The sequence below is a fragment of the Leopardus geoffroyi genome, chromosome E2 (assembly GCF_018350155.1).
Source record: "Leopardus geoffroyi isolate Oge1 chromosome E2, O.geoffroyi_Oge1_pat1.0, whole genome shotgun sequence".
In the NCBI taxonomy this organism is placed as follows: domain Eukaryota; kingdom Metazoa; phylum Chordata; class Mammalia; order Carnivora; family Felidae; genus Leopardus; species Leopardus geoffroyi.
This window is the reverse complement of record NC_059335.1, coordinates 15621449-15645414: the sequence shown is the minus strand read 5'-3', so window position 1 is coordinate 15645414 and position 23966 is coordinate 15621449. Positions and strand designations below refer to the sequence as shown.

Here is a 23966-nt window from a genome sequence, read left to right as displayed (position 1 = left end):
TGGCCTGGATTTTCTCAAAACTGAGTTTATGGTTAACTTCTTGCTTACTCTGAGCTCCCGTGTGTTGTTTAATCCTTGAAACAACCTAGTTTGGTGGTGAAGTTACAGGCCTTGCCTCAGGTCACACAATAGTAATTGACAGAGTCACGCCTTCTCTTTTCCCAGTGGCCTTTCTGGTTGCTGTAGATGGCTGGACCTCCTGACCTTTCACAAGTACTGCTGTCTGGCTGTGTGAACTAACGACCTTGCTTATCTGAAGTTCTGTTTGTTTGAAAGCTTTCAGATAGTTTAATTTGAGGCAGGAGGTAGTTTTGATTCCCCACCCCGCTTTCTTCTGATTGCTTTGATTTTTCTCAGGCAGCAAGGTCTTCCACTAAGAGCGAGGTGTTTCTCCAGCCACTTGCAACTGCATAGGTGCCACTAGATGAGTATGAGGCCAGGATGGTTCGAGGGTCACCTACCTGGGTATGGAAATCACTGAGAATGAGAGGCAGCATGGAAGACAGTGAACTGAGAGCTGAAGTCATGAAGTGAGGAGTAGTGATCTCAGTTAGCAGGTGATACACAGGGTGGGGTATAATCTACTTTAATGATGAGATTAAAGTAGCTAGGGTTTGAGAGGGCAGGAGGAGAATGGTGTAGAAGCAGTTCCAGGAGCAAGGAGCCCTACTCTCTTGGAAGGGCACAAGAGAGGGCATGTCCTCAGGGGAGAGCGGAGTTTGGTTAGAGTAAGAAAGTGACGAGAATGTTGAGAAAGAAGATTGAAGAAATGAAAGATTTTTGCTTACAGTAGTTGCTAAGTTCTGGAAACCCCGGGAGTTAGGGAGAAGAGAGATGGGAACAAAACAGGATGTGTGGGGACAAGGGGGGTAATTCAGGAGTCTGAGGCTGATGTGATAAGCAGGTGATAGGAGTGTCATGTGGTTTCAAGACTGACAATGTTGAGCAGGTGCTGGGTGTTGGAGGGCGGATAGGAAGGGGCATGGGATGTAGTGACACTTGGAGGCTAGACAGAGAGTGTCCTGACTCCAGACCTCTGCCGATGGAGGTGGGGAAGAGCTGGTGCTGCTCTGGGTGTTTCTAGCAGTCAGGGAGAGTGCCAGTCTGCCGTGGAAAACACACAGATTATAAACTGTTCATTTTATGTTGAGAGGCCTCAAACAGGCTTTATATGACTTGTATAGTTTCTAGAACTGGGGAATTTTTTATGGAAAAATTTGTCTTGGGGCTCTGCCTGAAAAATGTGAAGATGAGCAGCACCAGGTCAGTGTTCCCACATAGCACCTGTAGTGCTCCTTTGGAAAGGACATAGACTGCTGTCCCTCAGTCTTTATGCACTTGGCCTGCCCACTGTATCTCTAAGCATTTGAGTTGTGACACCATGCCCCCCATCTTAAGAATACGCCCAATTTAGGGGCGCCTGGGTGGCTCAGTTGGTTAAGTGTTTGACTCTTGATTTTGGCTCTTGGTTTTTGCTCATGATCTCACGGTTTGAACCCTGCATCAGGCTGACAGTGCAGAGCCTGCTTGGGATTCTCCCTCTCTGCCTCTCCCTCACTCACTGTTTCTCTCTCTCTCAAAAATACATAAAAATAAATATTAAAGAAAATATGTGCCACACTTAGTAAATGGAGATCAAAGAAAATAACAGCTCCTTATAAATTGTACAGTGTGGTATGTGTGTGTGTATCATTGCTGTTAGCAAGGGAAAAGCCCTTATCAGGTGGGCACATATGTGTGTGATTTTTTAAATATCGTCCTAGGTGATAAATCCTGTTACTTGGAGTGCCCCAAAATACGTAATTTTAATTTTGATCAGTACAAGGGCAGGTAATACATTTGGCCCTTGACCAGCACAGGGTACAGTTGAAAATCCACATGGAACTTTTGATTAGTTCCCCCAAAACTTAACCTACTAATAGCCTGCTCTTGACTTATCAATAATATAAGCAGTTAATTAACACATATTTTGTATATGTATTAAATACTGTATTCTTAGAATAAAGTAATCTAGAGAAAAGAAAATGTTATTAAGAAAATCATAAAGAGGAAAGTCAACTGTGTATTCCTTTTCAGAATAGAACCTCAGCAATTCCTTTGGGAAGTTTAAATGTAGTTCCTGCTGCCAGTAACTTTATGCCTGAACGTGGGCATCAGAACTCACATTAATGGTTACTGAGCTCATAGTCCTTTGTTGATTGTTCTTGGGAATTTCCACTAGAGAAAAGTACAGCAGCCTTCATTTGAGAGCCTCCACTGCACTTTCAAGTGATCTTCGGTTTCCATCAACCTCTTGGGTTAATTACAGTTCCCCCAGAACTTTGACTGAATGGACAAACTTTCCAGCACTTCTCCAGTAAGCATGTTATTAGTCACCACTCCTTTCTCTTCTCTTCACCCCCATGGATGGTTGTAAACTGAGTGGTTGGAGATCTGACAGTTGAGAGTTAACGTGGTGCAGTTGGTGTTGGTGATCAGCTGAGGGTTCTCCAAAGTAGCATCTTATATTTTTGCCCTTCACAGAAGAAGCACTTGTTTTGCTTGCTGTCAAGACAGTTTGGTTCCAGGACAGTCTGAAATATTTATTCATTGATTTATTCAAGACGTATTTATTGAACACCTACCAAGTGCCAGGTACAGTAATTTCAGGCGCTGGAAATAGCACTGAACAAAACAAATGACCTCCTGATCCATGGCACCTACCTCGGAGAGGAGGACAATACAGCAAATAAACAAACAGTGAATATATATGTGGTGACAAGTACTATAAGAACAGTAAGATGTGGTTTGGTGTGTCTTAGTATTGAAAACATGGCCTTTGAGATACAAATGATAACAGTCTCTAAAGACAATGAGGGCCTTACTTTCAGGTCCACTGAGGGCAACGCAGCCCCTTTCCACCAGAAACATTCCTTTGCTCTGGTCAGCATTTGAGAGCTTGGCCTGTGATACAGAAAGCAAACTTCTCTTTCACCTGGCTCCTGGAGCACTCCTCATTTCACCTATCCCCAAAGTCATTGCAACTCTCAGGCTTGTCTTGAGGTAGTTGGCCTGGCAGCCGAGCCTCTGCTACGTGCTGAGGCTAGCTGAGTGGTGAGGTAGCCCGTGATTCATGTGAGAGGGGAGAGAAGCCTGGAGGGGTCACACTGAAATGACTTCATCAACCCCAGGAAGCCCGGTGGCCTACTGGTGACATGACTAAGGCAGATTTCACAGATGACCCCAGAAGTATTAGCATGAGGATTATGGGTGTCTTTGTGCAGTCCTGGTCACAATGTCCTTTCACGTGTTGTTTCTGACAAGATCTTTTGAAAACTGAAAAGGAACGCTGGAACATGGATGCTGAGTCCCGGTAACTTTGAAATTATTTGAAGTACATTTTCCATTATTAGAAATCCATTTTTGAGATGAGAGCAAGAATTTAAGCTGTTTTACACACTAGTATTTGAGATGGATCTCACCAAAAGGGTCCTGGGTCCATGGCTTCTGAAGCCCTTGAGTTCATAGGTCATATTTTGTGTGTGTGTCTTTACGTCTGTCATTTAGAGTCTAGAGCATGCCCTTAAGCAGGTGAAAAAATACTAGATTTTATCAATAGTGACCTTTCAAATGGCCACTGCACATAAATAAATATACGGTATGTCCGTGGTATTGAAATTTAATGGGGTGATTAGGGAAACATCTCTAAAAAGGTCTTTAGGGAGTGATAATGGAAAAAAATTGAGAAACTGTTCTAAGGAGAGGATTTATTAGTTTTGATCAATATGTGAAAATGGATCACTATTCAGAAAATGTTAAGAATCCTTGAATGTGAATTAAAAAAAATTTTTTTTTAATGTTTATTTATTTTTGAGAGAGAGACAGACAGAGAGCATGAGCAGGGGACGAGCAGAGAGAGAGGGAGACACAGAATGCAAAGCAGGCTCCAGGCTCTGAGCTCTCAGCACAGAGCCCGATGCGGGGCTCAAACTCACAAACCGTGAGATCATGACCTGAGCTGAAGTTGGATGCTTAACCGACTGAACCACCCAGGTGCTCCTCCCTGAATGTGAATTAGCAGGGAGTCCCACCCATTAAAGACATTGAAACTTTCCTTCCAAGTTACTCAGATGGGCTACTGTGATTCTAGTTATAGATTTAGGTAAGGGTAGAATTTATAGTCTTGTTTGAGTGACAAATATGAGGTGACAGTGGGTAGGAATGGTGGTTTGCATGGTGTTGGTGTTTATAAAATGTAAACTTATGTGTCAAAATGTTATATCTAAAATGCCAAGATTTTATATCTAAAACAAGATTTTATGAGTCTTATAATTTAAGTTGGGTTTGTCATTGTAAATGTTCTTTCCTTATAAATACCTAGCAGTTATTTTGAAGTTTCTGAATTACTTATCCTAATAATGACAACTTCCAGGCACCCAAACCTAGAGGAGATGGGTAGTTTTCTGTACTGAAAACAGAAGCACTTAAGTATGTAGAACCTGCCCAGCTAACCAAAATACGTGGAGTTATAGATCACTTTCAAATAAGGCTGGTCACAGAATAAATGTCAACTTTGGAATTTGGCATGGTAGAATTAAAACAGCCAAGAGTTCATCTCTGATATTCAGTACTTCTCCACTTACACAGAACTTTTAAAATTCTCTCATTCCTTGGTGAAAAGATACTTGAAGGTCCAAATGGGTAACCAGGGCATTTGTTTTTTTATTTTCCCCAGGCTCTGAACTCTTAATCTCCAGTAATGTGGAGTTGCAGGACTTTGATCCATGTGATAGTTTGCCATTGTCTTACTATGGGTGCAGATAAGGGATGGTGTCACTTTAAGCATGGAAATGGTCACACAGCAGAGAAACAAAGGGAGGAGTGATGATGGTTGAGTTGGTTTGATCAACTCCAGCTTGAGGTTGTACTTCTGGTCTTCCTTATCCCTGGGTCGCATCAGTCATCATATTCGGTTGGACTTTCTAGTGAACTGTGTCATTGTTTTTTATCTTCATTCCCACTGTCCCTTTATTGGTCTGGCCTTCATAAAAATATAATATCTACTACTTATTCAAAGCTTTGTGCTTATAATGGAATACAAAACTCCTTTAATCTTTAACACTGTTTATGTTTTTGGTCGGTGTGTCAAAGATATTCCTCCCATTTGAGTTGTTAAGAACTGCATCCATCCGCACCCACAGAATGTATCTCAGTGGAGCCTATGGAGGAGAAACTGACTGAGCCTCCTTACTTTGCTGCTAACCAGTGAATTCAAGTTTCAGTGAGTGAATGCCCTTTCCCAGACAAGTTGCTGCCAAAGCAGCCTCAAGATTAATAAATAGTGCATTCCAGACCAGGCGATACAAGTCTAGATGTCACAAAAGGGGACTTTTTGCTAACAAATTTGCCGAAAAACACTCTTATACTAACTATATCCAGAACATGTGTAAATCACACAGAGAGACCCTCACTTCATCTTGGGCTGAGTTATATTTATAATGTCCTCAAGATAGTTCTCTTGCTCACATTCTTAGTTTTACCCTAAACGAAATGGATTTTAAAGAGAAAACTCTCCTGTTTTCTGCAGAGTATTTCTGACACCAGATGAATGGGCTTTTCCACATCAAGCAGTTTTCCAGTTCTAAGTGAACACCTATTTAACTCACTTCTGACACCGACTCCCTGGAGTTAGCACAGACCCCGAAGATTACCAGCTCAGTCCCACAAGACTGCCCCCCCCCCATCTTCAATTGAAAGTCCTAAGTTGTCACCTGTACTTCCGACCTACTTGCTATAAATCAAGGGTTCCCACAACCCCTTTGGGTTCAGTAATTTGCTACAATGCGTCACAGAACTCCAGGAGATACATTTACATACAGATGAACGGCCAGATGAAGATCTGGAGTAAAGTCTGGGAGGGTCCCCAGCACAGAAGCTTCTGTCCTCATGGAGTTTAGGGTGAGCCACCCTCCTGGTACATGATGTGTTCACCAACCCATCTCTCCTAACCCCTTCAGTTAGGGTTTTTTTACTGAAGCTTCATCCTGTGGGCATGATTGATTAACTCAAACTCCCTTTCACCTCCTCTTCCTAGAGGATGAGGGTGGGGCTGAAAGTTCCAACCCTTCAATCTTGCCTTTGTCTTTCCGAAAACCAGCCCCCATCCAGAAGCTATATAGGGGCCCCCCAGCCACCAGTCATTTCATTATCACTCCAGAGATTACCAGGCTCTTAACTCTTGTGTCAGGAACCCAGGCCAAAGACCAATTACTAGAACAAAGGTGCTCCTAGCACTCAAGAAACCACAAGGATTTTAGAAACCTCTGTGTCTGAAGGTGCAGTTGCGGGGGCGGGGGGCAGTGACTAAATCTATCTCTTACTATGTCACAGATACACTGGATTCACAATCAGAGCTTTGCTTTATCTTCCTGAGCCCCCCAAGATTCTTCCATTTATATATTCCAAGCTTCTAAAATCTGCAGGATTTTTTTTTTTTTTTAAACCAGCCAGGCCTAAATCAGTGAATATGTGGCTTGCTGAATGAAAGAATACGGGTTTAGGGGTGCCTGGGTGGCTTAGTTGGTTGAGCATCCAACTCATGATTTCGTCTCAGGTCATAATCCCAGGGTTGTGGGGTTGGGCTCCTCACTGAGTGTATAGTCTGCTTGGGATTCTCTTCCTCTCTCTCCCTCTCCCTCCCCTTCTCCCCTCCCCACCTCTGTCCCTCTCTCCTGCTTACACACAGGCTCTCTCTCAAAAAAAAAAAAAAGAATATGGGGTTTATACATTTTCCAGCTTTATTGTTAGGTTAGTATGTGTTTATTGAATGTACTGTTGTTCCCATGTTATGAATGAGGAAAAAAACAGGGAGGTTAGGAAGACTGCATTAGGTAAGACAGTGGATAATAATGGCAGCCAGGGATCCCTCCACACATAGATCCTTTACCAGAATGAGGATCTGTCCTACACACTTTTTCCAAATGACTTTCATATGTGTCACTCCCCATACCAGAACCTTTGGTCATTTCCTTTGTACCTTGTGTTGGCTTACAAGCCCTTTGAATTTCAGGGCTTGTAATGTGATTGAAATATTTTATGTTATGTGATTTTTTTGACTTTTGTTTTTCTGCCCAAGCGAGCCTTGTTCTAATTATAAACCCCTGAAGGGCAAAAGACCGCATCCTCAGTCAGTGCTTTCTAGGGATGACTACTCAGCCCAGTTTACCTTGGAGGGTTCCAATTTATGCCACTTTATGTCACAGAGTGACTATTAAGAATGCCCCCTTTCATTCTGAAAAATGTCCTCATCTGGAGGGTACATTGTATGGTGACCCTGTTTACATACAATAGCTATTCACCAAACACTTGTTGCTTCATACTGCTCAAGATCCTGAGGAATTTAGCACATTCAATTTTATTTCTCATGTAGTTTAAAATTTTTTAACCAAAATTTTTATTTGTTTTATTTGTTTTAATTTTTAAAAATGTTTTATTTATTCTTGAGAGAGAGAGAGAGAGCACCCGCGCACACACGAGCAGGGGAGGGGCAGAACTAGAGAGGAACACAAAATCAGAAGCAGGCTCCAGGCTCTGAGCTGTCAGCACAGAGCCCAACGTGGGGCTCGAACTCACAAGCCGTGAGGTCATGACCTGAGCCGAAGTCGGACGCTTTACAGACTGAGCCACCCAGGTGCCCCTTTAACTGAAAATTTTACACAGCAGGGACCATATTCCACTATCCTGAAAAAACCACTGCTGACCCTTAACAACAACAACAACAAAAAGTAATGTATTCACAAGATTAGAATACTCACACTGTGTATTCTGGATGGAAAAAAACTGGAAAAGCCTCTCTCCCTCCTTCAGTTCCTTTCCTTAAAGGTAAATTCATACACGTGTCTAAATTAAAAGTTTAGAAAGCAATTACAATACGTAAACCATTCTCCTGTTTTTCTCCTTCTCAGTCTTAGACATTTTTCTATACCAGCACACACACATTTGCCTGTCTTTAACAGCGCTGTTATGTGCATGTCTTACAAGTTACTTAACCAGCACAAATAAGATGTCTCGATGGTGAATTTTCAGCTGTTGTAGGTCTGTGAACACCAAGCCCTCTGGGAATGTGGTAACCGTTGCCCCTGTTGTTTGAAACACTTGGATTAAATGACTCCTGATTGCTTTCTTTGCTTTTTGATACTGAGGAGTGAACTGTGCTCTTATTGTAAAATAAGATTTTCAAATGTCTGAGAATTATTATAGCAGGTAATTTCTCTTTCATCATTGTCTTTAGAATTTTAAGTTGCTTTAATGGAAAGAGTAGTGCTGTTTTTAGCAATGGGAGGGTATGCTACAGTGTTCTTGGCAAAGGAAAAACCTGAGGAATGCATGGTCAGTGTTGTTATAAGAAATGTGAACCCTAGGAGTCTATTTGATAGCTTCTGACTGCACGTATAAGGCTTGCTGAGTTCTATAATGACAGGGTGGAAAATCTGAACTGGGTGTTTTTATAAACACTCTCTAAAGAAGAGATTAAACTGTATAATGGTTGCTGCCTGCGTATGGCCTAAGAGCTATTTACATTTTTTAATGTTTGAAAAAATCAAGAATCAGTAAAAGTTACATGAAATAAAATTTTAGTGCCCATAAATAAGGTTTTACTGAAATGACAGCCATGGTCATTCATTTACATGTTTGTCGAAGGCTGCCTTCATGCTATAATGCTGCAGTTGAGTAGTTAGAACAGATTGTGACCCACAAAGTCTGAAATAAGGCAATCCCTGCTTTGCATGGTTTTTGACACGCACGGATTTTAGTTACCACAGTATATTAACTCTGGGTACTTGGATAAAGTACAAGTTTCAGCTCTTCGGTCACAGATCACTATGTAAATGACATATATGCATGGTGATTGATCACTGTATATCTGTTACTCAGTTTACACACACAGCAAATCATGTGGTTTTCTTGCCTCCTTGTTTCCCAGTAATAAACCCGTGTTACAGTTGATTAACCTGTGGTTAATCAATAGAGGGAATTGACCAAAAAAGATGAAAAGTGCAGCAAAGAGAAAAAGTGGTAATGCTGGAAGCAAAATTCCAGTGGAACAGGGGCACCTGGGTGACTCAGTCAGTTGAGCGTCCGACTTCAGCTGAGGTCATGATCTCGCCGTTCATGAGTTCATGAGTTCGAGCCCCGCATCGGGCTTGTGCTGACAGCTTGGAGCCTGGAGCCTGCTTTGGATTCTGTGTCTGCTTCTCTCTCTGCTCCTCCCTGGCTCACACTTGGTCTCTCTCTCTCAAAAATAAATAAACATTAAAAAAATGAAAAACAAAAAATTCCAATGGAGCGTAAGCGGAGTGATAGAACTCGCTTACTTTGGGAATGTTGAAACTGCCTTGATTTGGAAGACTGGATGTGCAGCCAGAGAAGCCTAGTGAGGGTCCACTTATCAACAGAAACAAGGAAAGTGGTGACAAAAACAATGATGTTCCAGTGGAAGTACCACTGGCAAAAAAAACCCCACAAAAAGTAAAGCAACTCTCAGAGCAGTTGTGATATTGAAAGAGAAAGGATAAAATGTTGGGAGCTGATCCAAACCTAGAAAGTGACAGTTCAGTAAGACTAATTGAAATGATGCTTGCTCCATTATCAGAAGTTATATGACTAAAGACCATCACAAGCACTGTTCAAGCTACTCTTGGTAATTTTTTTTTTTTTTTTTTTTGCAAAGAAATTTAAACACTTTAATTCTCAAGTTTCTAATGTTTTAGCCACATTGTACTAAGTAAATATTAATTTTACTGTTCATTCTATGCATTTTTAACCCACAATTTTTAATGTTTTGACAAACAAGTTTAAAGGTCATAGAAGTTGGTTTCCATACTTTCATGCAAAGCAAATACTGGCTGTGTTCACTATTTGGCCAGGTATAAAAAATGTTTTCTGAGCTTTGCTCTAGATAAACAGATGGGTGGGAGAAAAAGGACCATTTTATGAGTGACTTCAGGCTTGTGAGATGATCCCAGGCTTTTTGGCCTGATCTCAGGCATACAGTGAAGCAAGAAGTCAGGGTTGTTCACAAAGCTGGAGGCATCACAATTCCCAACTTCAAGATGTAATACAAAGCTGTAATTATCAAGACAGTATGGTACTGGCACAAAAACAGACACTTCTATCGGTGGAACAGAATAGAGAACCCAGAAATGGACCCACAAATGTATGGCCAACTAATCTTTGACAAAGCAGGAAAGAATATCCAATGGAATAAAGACAGTCTGTTCAGCAAATGTTGTTGGGAAAACTGGACAGCAACATACAGAAGAATGAACCTGGACCACTTTCTTACACCATACACAAAAATAAACTCAAAATGAATGAAAGACCTAAACATAAGACAGAAAACCATCAAAATCCTAGAGGAAAAAGCAGGCAAAAACTTCTTTGTTCTCAGCCGCAGCAACTTCTTACTTAACATGTTTCCGGAGGCAAGGGAAACAAAAGCAAAAGTGAACTATTGTGATCTCGTCAGTGTAAAAACCTGCACAGCAAAGGAAACAGTCAGCAAAAGTAAAAGGCAACTGATGGAATGGGAGAAGGTATTTGCAAATGAAATATCAGATAAAGGGTTAGTATCCAAAATCTATAAAGAACTTTCAAACTCAACACCCAAGAAACAAATAATCCAGTGAAGAAATGGGCAAAAGACATGAGTAGACACTTTTCCAAAGAAGGCATCCAGATAGCTAACAGACACATGAAAAGATGCTCAACATCACTCATCATCAGGGAAATACAAATCAAAACCACAATGAGATACCACCTCACACCAGTCAGATTGGCTGAAATTAACTCAGGCAATGACAGATGTTGGTGAGTTCGTGGAGAAAGAGGAACCCTTTTGCACTGCTGGTGGGTATGCAAACTGGTGCAGCCACTCTAGAAAAGAGTGTGGAGGTTCCTCAAAAAATTAAAAATAGAACTACCCTACGACCCAGCAATTGCACTACTAGGTATTTTTCCAAAGGATACATGTGTGCTGTTTCGAAGGGACGCGTGCACTCTAATGTTTATAGCAGCGCTATCAGCAAAATGGGCACTTGGGTGGCTCAGTCGGTTAAGTGTCTGCCTTCAGCTAAGGTCATGATCTCATGGCTTGTGAGTTTAAGCCCCACATTGGGCTCTGTGCTGACAGCTCAGAACCTGGAGTTTGCTTCAGACTCTGTGGCTCTGTCTCCTTCTCTCTCTCTCTCTGCCCCTCCCCTGGTAGCACTCTGTCTCTCTCTCTTAAAAATTAAAAAGAATAATATAAACAACAGATGGACATAAGGGAACGGAACCAAAAATAATATAAAAACAGGGAGGGGGACAAAACATAAGAGACTCTTAAATATAGAGAACAAACTGATGGTTGCTGGAGGGGTTGTGGGTGGAGGGATGGGCTAAATGGGCAAGGGGCATTAGGGAGGACACTTGTTGGGATGAGCACTGGGTGTCATACATAGGGGATGAATCACTGGAATCTACTCCTGAAATCATTATTGCACTATATGCTAACTAACTTGGATGTAGATTTAAAAAATAAATTAAAAAAAATAAAGAAGTCAGGGTTCTTTAGTCTGTAGCACCCATGGGAGTAAAAAGCGTGTCAAAGGCTAGACTCCTAGGAAAGTTCTTTTTGCTTGTTTTCGAAGTAAACTTAATCTGTGTATAAACACATGAATAAAAGAAAACACCAAGTTCAAGGCAGTTGTTTATTCAGGGGAGAGAGAGAAGGTGGGATTGAAGTAAGGGGTATACAAAGGTTAGAATTTGTTAACGCTGAGAAGTAGATACACTTGTGTTATGGTATGTTCTCCAGTTTTCAGAATATTTGAAATGGTTTATTAACTTAATTTTTTTAGAGTAGGCACAGCTACAACTATACATTTTTGGAGAATTAGATACTGTCTTAAGCCTGTAGAGTTAAATGAAATTGGTAATGCCTGGGAGCCTAAAATTCCTATGATGTCCTTGTTAGCAGGTGACAGCAGGTTATTCCAGCCCATTGCACATGGAGTGAAGGTGTCTGAGCCTTTGGCTTGTTGTCTTGGTTAAAGCTCTAGTGACTTTAGAACCAGAGGAACCTGTTTTTCATGGCAAAGACCAGGCTGTTTGGCAATTTTATAATAGGCAATGTTCAAAATGCCTGTCAGGGTTTGGTAATTTTGGTTCATATTTCAGATAATATGTGATTTTTAACCATTTCTGATGCTTTTCCAAGAGAATGTTAACTAGTTCCTAAAGACAGGAATTCCATTTTTACATATTCTGAAGCGAGTAGATACAGATTCGGTGCTCTGCAGCTTTTTTCCATTTTTCTTACTCTGCATTTTGAAAACTTACAGGATGTATTTCATTTTGCACTAGAATTTGTGAGCGTACAAATAGGACCTGAGGCATTTTTCATGATTGTTTTCCAGTGCTATTCTAAGACCAATATATTGTTTTGTCATCTCTTAATAGTAATTTTTATTTCTAATATTTATTACTAATTTTTATTAAATAGTAATATTTATTAGGGAATAACTTCCTGAAAGTTTGTCCTACCAGGTGCCCCTCAGCCTTGACCAGTGGTGCTGTCTGTGACCTTGTCATTAAGTGTGACTGTAAACAGGCCCAGCAAAGGGCCTGGCCTTTTGAGCCCTCAGATTGTGATGAAGGCCCTGAGGAATGTTTTGGCTTTTAGGCAACTTCAGTTTCATGTTTTCCCCACTGCCTGTTACTATAGTGGCTTTTTCTTTCTGTCCATCTGAGGGGTGGTTATGTTAATACTCAGGCTCTGATTGGACCACTATTAAAAATAGTGTACATAATGTGCCTGGCATAATGCTTAGTGAAGGCAATAGGTGGGGTTTCAAAAAATAAGTAAAGCTCTACATTCTTTTTTCCTTTTTTTTTTTTTTTTAAGACTTGTTTGTTACTTTTTGATAGTGCGAGCTGGGGAGGGTCAGAGAGAAGGGGAGAGAGAGTCCCAAGCAGGCTCTGTGCTGGCAGCACAACCTGATGTGGGGCTGTATCCCATGAACCACGAGATCATGACTTGAGCTGTTAAGTAATCTCTACAACAAACTTGGGGCTTGAAATCATAACCACAAGAATTGCATGTTCCATCAACTTAGCCAGCCAGGCACCCCCATTTTGGTTCATTTTGATTTTTAACCTGGATCTACCAAGGTACAGTACTTTAATTGAAAGTAATTTTTTTTTTTTTTAAAGGAAGATGATAAGTCATGGAAGCCATGTTACATACTAAAGTATTTCTGGCTTTTTGTACAAGCCTTTTGGAGAACAATGAAAGGGAGTGGAGAATATATGACCTGTGCTTCCTAAAAGAACATTGCCTCCTTTAAAACAAGCAAACAAAAACAAAATTATTTATTTATTTATTTATTTATTTTGAGAGAGAGCATGCACATGAGCAGGAGGTGGGGGGCAGAGGCATAGAGAGAGGAGAGAGAGAATCCCAAGCAGGCCCCGTGCTGTCAGTGTGGAGCCCGACCCAGGCCCGATTCCACAAACCTGAGCCAAAATCAAGAGTTGGCACCTAACCAACAGCGACCCAGGTACCCCCCAAAATTCTTTTTCATGAGTTCACTTCTTAAGCCTAGTGAATAAAAATTTATATCATAGAGGCTTAAAAGCAGATGAGTTAGTAGAAGCATGTGACAAAATGAGAATTTTCTCCATTTGACAGGGTACTTCCATACTCAAAGAAAGGATCTGTCTTGACACAGTAGGGTGTGGTTAAATTTCATCTTTATTGAACCTAGCTTCAGCCAACTAATCTGCTACTTTGAGCTCTTCTACTCTAATGAAATTTGTGTAAAAAAAGAAGCTGTTTTTATTAAGAAATTTTCAAATGTATACAACAATAGTGAAAACAGTTCTTTTTATTTATTTATAGTTTTTTTAATGTTTATTTTTGAGAGAGAGAGAAACAGCGTGTGTGCGGGGAAGGGGCAGAGAGAGAGGGAGACGGAGAATCTGAAGCAGGCTCCAGGCTCTGAGCTGTCAGCACAGAGCCCAACGTGGGGCTTGAACTCACCAACCAGAGATCATGACCTGAGATGAAGTCAGATGCTTAACAGACTGAGCCACCCAGGCGCCCCTGGGTGCGAGCATTTCTGTGAGCCCACGTGGACTGTCGTTCAGCTTCAGTAATTGTCCACACTCTGTCTTTACAGGCTTACTGTATTTTTAGTCCCAAGTTTTCTCTTAATAAAGATACAGTTCTGAATTCCCCTGTGCAAAGGAAAAAGTGAAGTCTCCCCCTCCCCCAATCCCCTCTTACCCCACCCAGGGAACCTAAAAATAAGGCTGTTTTCTGAAACTTAAACTATGAAGTCAATATGTGGTCATTAAGAGCAGATGTGAGCAGCTGCCTGGGACATAATGGTCTCTCAGCCTTGCAAGATTTGTTAGGAAGGGACCATCACATCTACAGAAAGAATGTTCCAGTCAGAAAGAAGCAGCAGTCAGGAAAGGAAGTGTCACAGAGGCACATCTTGACTGTGTTTTCTTGACCGAGGTGTGTCCTGAGTTGTCTACTGTGTGGTTCTGGCCTGCCTGGTAGATCCTGATGGAGAAGGATGTTCATAGGAATTCTGCTGTAGACTTTTCCTTACTCTGACTCCAAGTGACCTGCTCCGTTTCAGCTTGCTTTCCGAGGTGGTATGCTGGTTCATATATACATCCAACCTGCTTGACAGTTCGTCAGCATCCTCTTGTGTGCTTTGCTAGCAAGGATCACCGTCCCTGCATCTCATCAGCTGGGGCACTAAGAGTGTGTGAGTTTACAAAAATAAGGGCCAGATTCTGGGCAGTGCGGACTTCACCAAGGTAACTACTATCCATCCCTAGATAGGCTTTTCTTTCTTCTTTATACACTCAGCCTTCTCTACCTGCACAGAGTGTGTATCTGGCTTGCTTAGGAAAAGCTACCGAATTCCCACCCTTGATACAGTGGTTTCTGTTATGGTGTCTGGTGCTTCCCACCTGGCTGCCTTGAGCTTTGTTTGACATTGTGTCATGTTTTTGTTTTAACTGAGATGTAATTTACCTACTATACAGTTCACCCATTTGAAGTATGCAGTTCCTGGGGCACCAGGGTGGCTCAGTTGAACATCTGACTCTTTATTTCAGCTCAGGGCATGATCCCAAGGTTGTGGGATTGAGCTCCGAGTTGGGTTCTCTGCTGAGCGTGGAGCCTGCTTGAGATATTCTCTCTCTCTCTCTCTCTCTCTCTCTCTCTCTCTCTCCCTCTCCCTCTCCCTCTCCCTCTCCCTCTCCCTCCCTCCCTCCCTCTCCCTCCCTCCCTCTCTCTCCCTCCCTTCCTCCCTCCCTCTCTCTCCCTTCCCCCCCCCCACCCTCCCTTCCTCTCCCTCTGCCCCTCACTGTGGCTTGCACTCTTTCTCTCAAAAATAAAAATAAATAATATTAAAAACAAAGTGTGCAATTCCTCCCTTGGGTTTTTTGTCAAAAAGACTGTCCCTGAAACTGCTCAAGAAGCAAGGACACAAAGCAGTCAGTGATCTCCAGGGTGCTCAGCTTGGCAGAGTACTGGATAGGCTGTTGCTTCTTCTGTAGCAGTTGGGCCCTCCCTGCCTTGATGTTGTTTTCAGTTGTGGTTCATAAGTGGATCCTGTGGCTCTTGTCCATCTTGTCTTGTTCATAGCAGTGCCACCTCGGACATTTGACAGCCATGGGGGTTGAGTGGATCATACACCAGAGAACCCTTTTCCTATCATATTTTCCTTGGGCCTTTGTTGATTGTGTATGGTTTTTTGTTTGTTTTGTTTTTGAGAGACAGCAAGCTGGCAGAGAGAGAGGGAGAGAGAGAATCCCAAGCAGGCTCCATGCCATCTGTGCAGACCCTGACACGGGGCTCAAACTCATGAACTGTGAGATCATGACCTGAGCTGAAATCAAGAGCCAGATGCTCAACCAACTGAGCCACCCAGGTGCCCTGATTGTGTATGTTTTGTGATCTTTGGCATGTTGTCAAAAGTATCTGCTCCAGGTGCACAATCCGCTGATTCTGGTTGATGTGTTATGGACAGGAGGTGCCCCTAATTTTTTAACTGCCTTATTAAAGTATTTACATGCCATAAAATCAGTTAAGCATACAATCCAGTGATTTTTAGTATATTTACAGAGTGTACAGTCATCTCCACAAATTAATTTTAGAATATTTCCATCATCCCCAAAAGATCCTTGTGCCCATTTGCAGTCATCACCATCCCCCAATCCCCCAGCACCAGGCAGACACTAATCTACTTCCTGTTTCTCTTGATTTGCCTTTTCTGTACATTTATAAGATTCTACTCGTATGAAGTGTCCAGATAAGGTACTTTTTAATTGGTGTTTTAATGGATGGTTGCTTTCAAATTAACAGAAAATTTCTTCAGAATATGCTTTTTCTGCTGTACTAGTTACCTGTGATTTATTGGTGTGTGTGGGAGTTCCTTGAGGTGTTTGTTTTGCCCAGTACTACACCCTTTTTTATCCATAGATTGATGTTTTGTCGAACATTTGGTTTCATGCCCATTAGACGTTAAGACATATTTTGGGGAAAAACAAGATCTTGCCCTCTGCTTTTGAAAGCTATCCCCTAGTTAGTGAAGTAAACCTAACAAACATGAAAACAATTAGAGGAGAGTAAATGACAGCTTAAAACTTATTTGAGATGTTAATTGAACACCCTGCAGATTGGAATGCCCTTCTGCCAGAAGACAGATGGGTGGAGGCCAAGGAGTAGGAGAGGTGGCTTGGACTCATGATCCCAGAAAGATGATAGGTGGTACTGGTCAGACATTGGATCACATTGTCAGCTCACTCCCTTTTCAACTTGCTTTCCATCCTCCTGATTCCTCCAGGAGAAAGGCTCATTTTGGTGCAGGAGATACCTCCAGCACTTGCTTATCTCTCTCTCTCTTTTTTTTTTTTTTAATGTTTGTTTTTATTTTTGAGAGAGACAGAGACAGAATGCGAGTGGGTTAGGGGCAGAGAGAGAGGGAGACACAGAATCTGATGTGGACTTCAGGCTCTGAGCTGTCAGCACAGAGCCTGACACGGGGCTCGAACTCATGAGCTATGAGATCATGACCTGAGCCGAAGTCGGACGCTCAACCGACTGAGCCACCCAGGCGCCCTTCTGTCTTTTTAAGAGAAAGCAGATATCTAGGTCTTTTGGAGGTATATGTAGCTGGCTGGAATTCTGTGACATTTTTGTTTGTTTCCTTTGTACTAGAGTGGGGTCAGATTTGGGGGCACCTTGAAACCCATGCCCCTCTTGGAATGCTCAGATGGGAGCCATTATAAGTGTTGGAACAGAGGAGTGCCCTCAGCTGCCTTTGGAGTTGGGACAAGGGTTAGCAGCTTCCTTCTGAGGCTTGTGTGGAAATTTCAGTGTGAAGTGGCTGACTTGGGCAAACAGTGGATAAGGAAGGTTAAGACAGGTCCAGGTCCTTCCTGACCTCACCTTGCCAGCTCTGGTCTTTCAGTGCTAAGTTCCCCCTTGATGCCTGGTGTGATGGGCACATACCCGGAAGGATCCTGAAGTGTGATATGTTGGGGCGCCTGGGTGGCTCAGTCGGTTAAGCGTCCGACTTCAGCTCAGGTCACGATCTCGCGGTCCGTGAGTTCGAGCCCCGCATCGGGCTCTGGGCTGATGGCTCAGAGCCTGGAGCCTGCTTCCGATTCTGTGTCTCCCTCTCTCTCTGCCCCTCCCCCGTTCATGCTCTGTCTCTCTCTCTGTCTCAAAAATAAATAAACGTTAAAAAAAAAAAAATTAAAAAAAAAAGTGTGATATGTTCTTTTGCCTTTGAAAGCTATATTTCTTTTTTTTTTTTAATCTTTTTTTAATGTTTATTTTTGAGAGAGAAAGAAGAGAGCAAGCAGGGGAGGGGCAGAGAGAGAGGGAGACACAGAATCTTTAGCAGGCTCCAGGCTCTGAGCTGTTAGCACAGAGCCTGATGTGGGACTTGAACTCACGAATCGCAAGATCATGACCTGAGCGAAAGTCAGACGCCCAACCAACTGAGCCACCCAGGTGTCCCTGAAAGCCATACTTCTACATTGGATGTCATGTGTCTTTATTTATTTATTTTTTTAATTTTTTTTTTTTTAGTGTTTGTTTATTTTGAGACAGAGAGAGAGAGAGCAAGCAGGGCAGGGGCAGAGAGAGAAGGAGACACAGAATCTGCAGTAGGCTCCAGGCTCTGAGCTGTCAGCACAGAGCCCGATGCGGGGCTTGAACTCACAGAGCCGTGAGATCACGACCTGAGCCAAGGTCGGACGCCCAACCGATTGAGCCACCCAGGCGCCCCTCGTGTGTCTTTAATAAGTTGAGGCAGGGACAAAATCAACGTGCAACTGAAGTATAGTTAAGTTGGGTGGGTTGGTGTCTTTGTTATTAGGTGGTGTGTTTCTTTCCTGTGCAAGGAAGGAATCACTAAGCCTAATGGCAACACTTTAGAAACCACTCACGACTCACGGAGAATCTGTGCTGGATCCTGGGCTCTGGGAAACAGCGGGCCTCCTCTTACAGGTCTGTACATGTTCTCCGTTGGCAGGATTGCCCTGTGAATCCAACTGGTCTCTCTGCTTTGTGTTTTAGAATTCTGTCGAGTTTCGAAGATAGTGGGAAGATGCCGGGCCTCCTTCCCTAGGTGGTGGTACAATGTCACCGATGGATCCTGCCAGCAGTTTGTGTATGGCGGCTGTGAAGGGAATAACAATAATTACTTGACCAAGGAGGAGTGTCTTAAGAAATGTGCTGGTGTCACAGGTAAGACAGTGGTCCTTGGGGAAAGGGCGTAACTTAGAGACCATTTATTAACTTGGGTTGTGGATGCCTTTTGCATTTTGCTAGTTCTTCACAGCTAAACCTGGGGGATGTTTTTAAAAAGCAGAAGAAAGGCCCAGTTTGAAGGTCGCCCACATAGTGGTTTCACAGCAGTACTCTCCCTCCTCTTCCCAGAAGGAGAGTAGGCCACAGGCTCGAGCTGGGGGAGGGGGACATGACCACCTCTTCTCCCCGACTTCCTTTCTCCCACTGCTGAGTGTAAGTGCCCCACCAGGCCTGGCATAGGAGAGTCCTCCAGGGCCACTCAGACAGGTTGCCCTCCTTGCTCCCTGGGCATTTGGGTTATTTTTACCTCTGGGGCAAATGCCTTGAGGAGCTTACCCAGCCAACCAAGTTGTGAGTCAGATTAAAAGCAGAACAGACTTTCTGGAATCTGTCCTTCTCCCAGCCCTTACCTGGGAGGGACTCAGTGGAGTCAAGAGAATGTTGACTTTGAGAGCCTCATAGTTTAAATAAGAACCTAAAGCCCCACAGCAGAGGGCACTGGCTCCGAACTGAGCCGTGAGGGCCTCCTTGAGGGCTGTGGCAGTGAGACATTGGTCCTCTGGGGTTTGATCCCTTCCAAGTGCTCTAGAGACCTGAGGATTTGGCTAGCCGATAAAACGTCATCAGCGATCTCCCTAACGTTGTTACGTGACTTTTCTCATCCTTTCTTGATGGCACGGCATCACTGCTCAGGCCCTGGATCAGGATTCTGTGAGGACGCACCGGTGCCCTCAGTACTCCCACGTGCCGCCAGCCTGTGCGCCTTGGGCCAGAGGCAGGTCCTGCATCCTTGTTGGGTTTCATGTCTCCTCACTCACTGGCTACAATCTCTCTTGGCTTTGAGAGCCATTCAAAAGTCAGATACGCTTATTAAAGTTGTGTATAAAGAGGGGGAAACAACAGTGGCCTTGGCTGTGGCCTGAGGTTCAAAACATCGTGCTTGAGCACACAAGTCCACAGCGACCGAGTGCCTCCAGGAACCGTTTACTGATCTTTGTGTGCCGCTGCCCAGCAGACACTTAACAAGTATTTGGATGGCTGAGGGCTGGGTATTGCTTTGGGATCATACAGGCTAGTCCCTCACCTTTTGGGAGCAACTGGCAACCTTACCAGATGGTGACTGAGGAGAATACCATTTATTATATTTTTTTTGTGGTCAGCTGTGACCGGTATGGGAGCAGGAATTAAAGGGAAATATTTTTGCTGCCTTTTCTGTCAAGAGTTGACTGTCGCAAATGTACCTGCCTGTTCTAGTTTCTCTTTACTTTTTTAGGAAAACAGTTGGAAGTTTTAAGAACACAGGCAGTGAACAGTGGGCACTGAGGATGTTGCCATGAGGGGTCATGGGTGGTTGTGTTTGCTGGAGAAGGCAGACAGCTGTCTCCCTAGAGGTGGGCCGGAGTCTGAGGGCCCAGAAAGCTCATTTGTTGGCACCTGAGTGTGGCTCCACTGCATGTGTTGTTGAAGCAATCTCTCGTGAGTCTTTCGTGAGTCTCGTGAGGAGAGCTGGAGCAGCCAGGGCAGCTAGTCACAGGGTCTTTTGCCAGCATATTCTCTCCCAGGCGGGTAACCTCTATGGGAAGCCGAATGAGAATGTCAGTTTATTAATTTATAATGAGAACCAGAACTACCCCGGGGACCAGACACTTGGGTCTCTGTGCCTGCTGCACCTGTAGTCCACGTAGGTGAGCCTCTCAGGCAGATTCCCAGGAGGTTGCTTGATGTGGACAGAGGCAGAACAAGGGGAGCTGGTTTGTGATGTGAATGTTCAATGGCATCAGGTTAGGCCGGCCCCGTGCCTCCGCACAAGGTCTGCAGGGACCAGCGGGGAGGCAGAAGAGCCAGGTTCTGTCCCTCCTGGACCCTGCCCACACTTCCTTGTACTTCCTTAGTGGGCTAGCCTCTCCACCCCTCCCCCCATAACTTGGTGTGTATGCGTGAGATAAAACATACGTACCATAACATTTACTGTTACAACCATTTTTAAAAAAATTTTTTAAAGTGTATTTATTTTTGAGAGAGAGAGAGAGAGAGAGAGAGAGCGAGCGCATACAAGGCGGGGAGGGGCACAGAGAGAGGGAGACACAGAATCTGAAGCAGGCTCCAGGCTCTGTGCTGACAGCTCACAGCCTGATGTGGGGATCAAACCCATAAACCATGAGATCATGACCTGAGCCGATGTTGGATGCTTAACCAACTGAGCCACCCAGGGACCCCCCGTTATAACCATTTTTTTAAGTGTACAGTGGCATTAAATACATTTCACACTGTCTCACTTTTTTTTTTAACTTTTTTTTTTTTAATATTTATTCATTTTTGAAAGGGGGGCGGCGAGGGGGCAGAGAGAACAGGAGACACATCAAAGCAGGCTGTAGGCTCTGAGCTGTTAGCACAGAGCCTGACACGGGGCTCGAACCCACAGACCGCGAGATCATGACCTGAGCCGAAGTCGGATACCCAATCAACTGAGCCACTCTGGCGCCCCTACGTACTCACTTTTTTAATTCATTAGGTGAGTTAATGCAGTTAAACAGATTGTTTGGTCTCGGAGGCCATTCTGTCTTTTTAGAAGTCACTTCATACATCTTTGCTCTGATTCCCAGAGAGTTGATCTTAAAGTTTCACCCACAAGGGCAGTCTTGGTTCCTTATTTCCAAAGTTCTAGCAGGCTTGCGGTCCAGCATGTACATCAAAGGGCCCACATAAAGGAGAAACGGGAGTCACTGTGAGAGGTGCATGGGACCATGGCTGCTCAGGGACTCTATTTGTTTTGTTTCACCAGGCAGTCTTGAGGTGCACTTTCTCACCGTGTTGTTTGTTCCCTTGTAGAGAACACCATCGATGATCTGGCCACCAGCAGGAATGGAGCAGATTCCTCTGTCCCAAGTGGTAGGTTCTTAAAACAACCGAGGTTATGATGAGGGCTATCTGGACCATGAGGACATTTGTAATTTGGGAGCAGTACAAGGGCTTCCGCCTCCTGGTCTGTTTATCCAGAATTGGCAAACAGGATTTCTGCCTGGGCTGCTAGCTTTTGGCTCCTTTCTGTCATCCTTACGCTGGGAGTTCACATTGTCCAACGGGCAAAAGGGCTGCGGGGTTCTACATTGCTTCTGGGTTGGCCTCTGCTTCTTCCTACAGGACAAGGGACTGTGGATGTTGCTGTTGCCTACAGCTCAGGCCCCTTCCTTCTCTCTGAGCTGGCCTCTGCCTGCTGTGCTGCCTTCACTCCCCCACCCCACCTCTCCTTCCCTGATCTGTCTCCTTTGTTCTCTGTCCTCCTTGCTGTCTCCCTCCTGTGCTGAGTCCTCTGTCTTCTGCCATCCCCGCCTCCATTCCCACTGCAGTCCTTGATCCTGAGCTTTGTGTTAGCTTGCTTTGTAGCGCTGACAGCAGCTGCCCCATTCCTCCTTTATGCTTAAAGGACTCTGCATGTATCGGGAGCCTGGGGTGAGTGGTCCAGATGCACTGGCAAGTCCAACCCAGCTTTCTTGAAGGCCAGTTCCCAGGCAATGGGCTCCGCTGGGCAAGACTTGCTGTGGAGGGAGGAAATCTGCGCCCCCTGCCCGCCCCATTTGAGGACAGCTCCTGGGGCCAGTAGCCATGCACTGATTGCAGCCTTGGCTTTGGCCCTCTGGTTCTGACATCGGTGCTCATGTGTGAGTGAGCATTTATTAGTTCAGTGGTTGGCTGGCTTGTTAGAGTCACTCTCCAGTTTTGCTAAGCCAGGAATCCTGTGACTGTCCCAGCCATTGCTTTGTCTGGGTTCACTGTTTATTCACAGGAAGGCCTCCAAGGTCATCCAGAATCTCAGGCACTGGCTTGATAACTCTGGTTTCCATCCTATTTCAGAAGAAAATATCCCAGGAGAAGGAGGGGCCTCCCTATGTCAGAGAATGAATGAACAAGACCATCTTCCTCATCGCCCCACAAATTGTGGCTGGGATTAGTTTGCATAGTAACCCCTGAGGCATAAGGCAGGCCTCTCCATCCAGCATTCATTCCGGTGTGTGTTGTAGAGCCCGTTAGGAGTGGGAGGTGACAGACCTGACCGTGGAGGGGGCTCCATTCCTGGTGGGTTGCCAGCGTGTCGTGCTCCCTCAGTGGGCCCTGTAGACTCAGTCCCATCTAGGCTATGTGTCCTGTGTCCAGCCCAGCCTCCCTAATCTGGATGTTTGTGTTTTAGTTCCCAGAAGGCAGGATTCTGATGACCTCGCCAGTGACATTTTCAACTACGAAGGTATAACTTTTAAAAAATATTTATGGGAAAAAACATGTTTTCTTACTTCGTTGGGAATTGAGACACACTTGAGTATTTCCACTACAGAAGTTGTAGAGCAGAGCTTCCTGACCTTTCCCAGGTGGTAGAACCCACAAGGATGCCCCAGGCCTGCAGGAAGTGGATGTGCCACAGCATGTAGGCGGGAGCTTGACTTTAGAGAGGCGATATGGCGTGAGGCTCTGCCTCTCACCACCCGCATGGCTGTGGGCAGATCACCGTAGCTCTGCCTCTGAGTCCCCTACGACAGATCTCTTTGAGACCAAGAACAGTGCCCGACTTAGAGTGATCTCTATAGCAACAGAGTCCGGCTGTAAAGAGAAAGATATCTGAAAACATGGAGGAGTGTCAATTGGGCCAGACTGGCCACGTCTGTAATTTATAAGTTCCTTTAGCAGAGAGTTGTTTCTCTGTTGGCAGCAGTGTGACTGTTCTGGAGCATTCCAGCTTTGTTTCATGCCTGGGCCCTGCTAATCTGTACTCCTTGGGTTGTGTCGCTCTCAGAATACTGCACTGCCAAAGCAGTCACTGGGCCTTGCCGTGCGTCCTTCCCACGCTGGTACTTTGATGTGGAGAAGAACTCTTGTGACAACTTCATCTACGGAGGGTGCCGGGGCAATAAAAACAGCTATCTCTCCAAGGAGGAGTGCATGCACCACTGCTTTGGTGAGCCTGGCTGATTCCTAAAGCCAAGAAACGGTGGGTGGATGAGGCCACTGGTCCATTTCCCCATCCCTAAAAGGAAGGCCTTGGAAATGCTGTCCGTTGGACTCTGCCATTCTCTGGTGCACTTGTGGGGAACAGGTGGGCTTTGGGCCC

General features: G+C 44.3%; 1 protein-coding gene across 1 annotated transcript in view; it reads left to right on the top strand.

Moving 5' to 3' along the window:
- The window catches only part of SPINT2 (serine peptidase inhibitor, Kunitz type 2), a 28368-nt gene that overhangs the window by 2145 nt on the left and 2257 nt on the right, over window positions 1-23966 (top strand). Inside the window, exons 2-5 of the mRNA XM_045442476.1 lie at window positions 18635-18805; window positions 21698-21757; window positions 23055-23108; window positions 23652-23813. Of these exons, the coding sequence (XP_045298432.1) occupies window positions 18635-18805; window positions 21698-21757; window positions 23055-23108; window positions 23652-23813 (447 nt within the window). The remainder of the gene's footprint in view (window positions 1-18634; window positions 18806-21697; window positions 21758-23054; window positions 23109-23651; window positions 23814-23966) is intronic.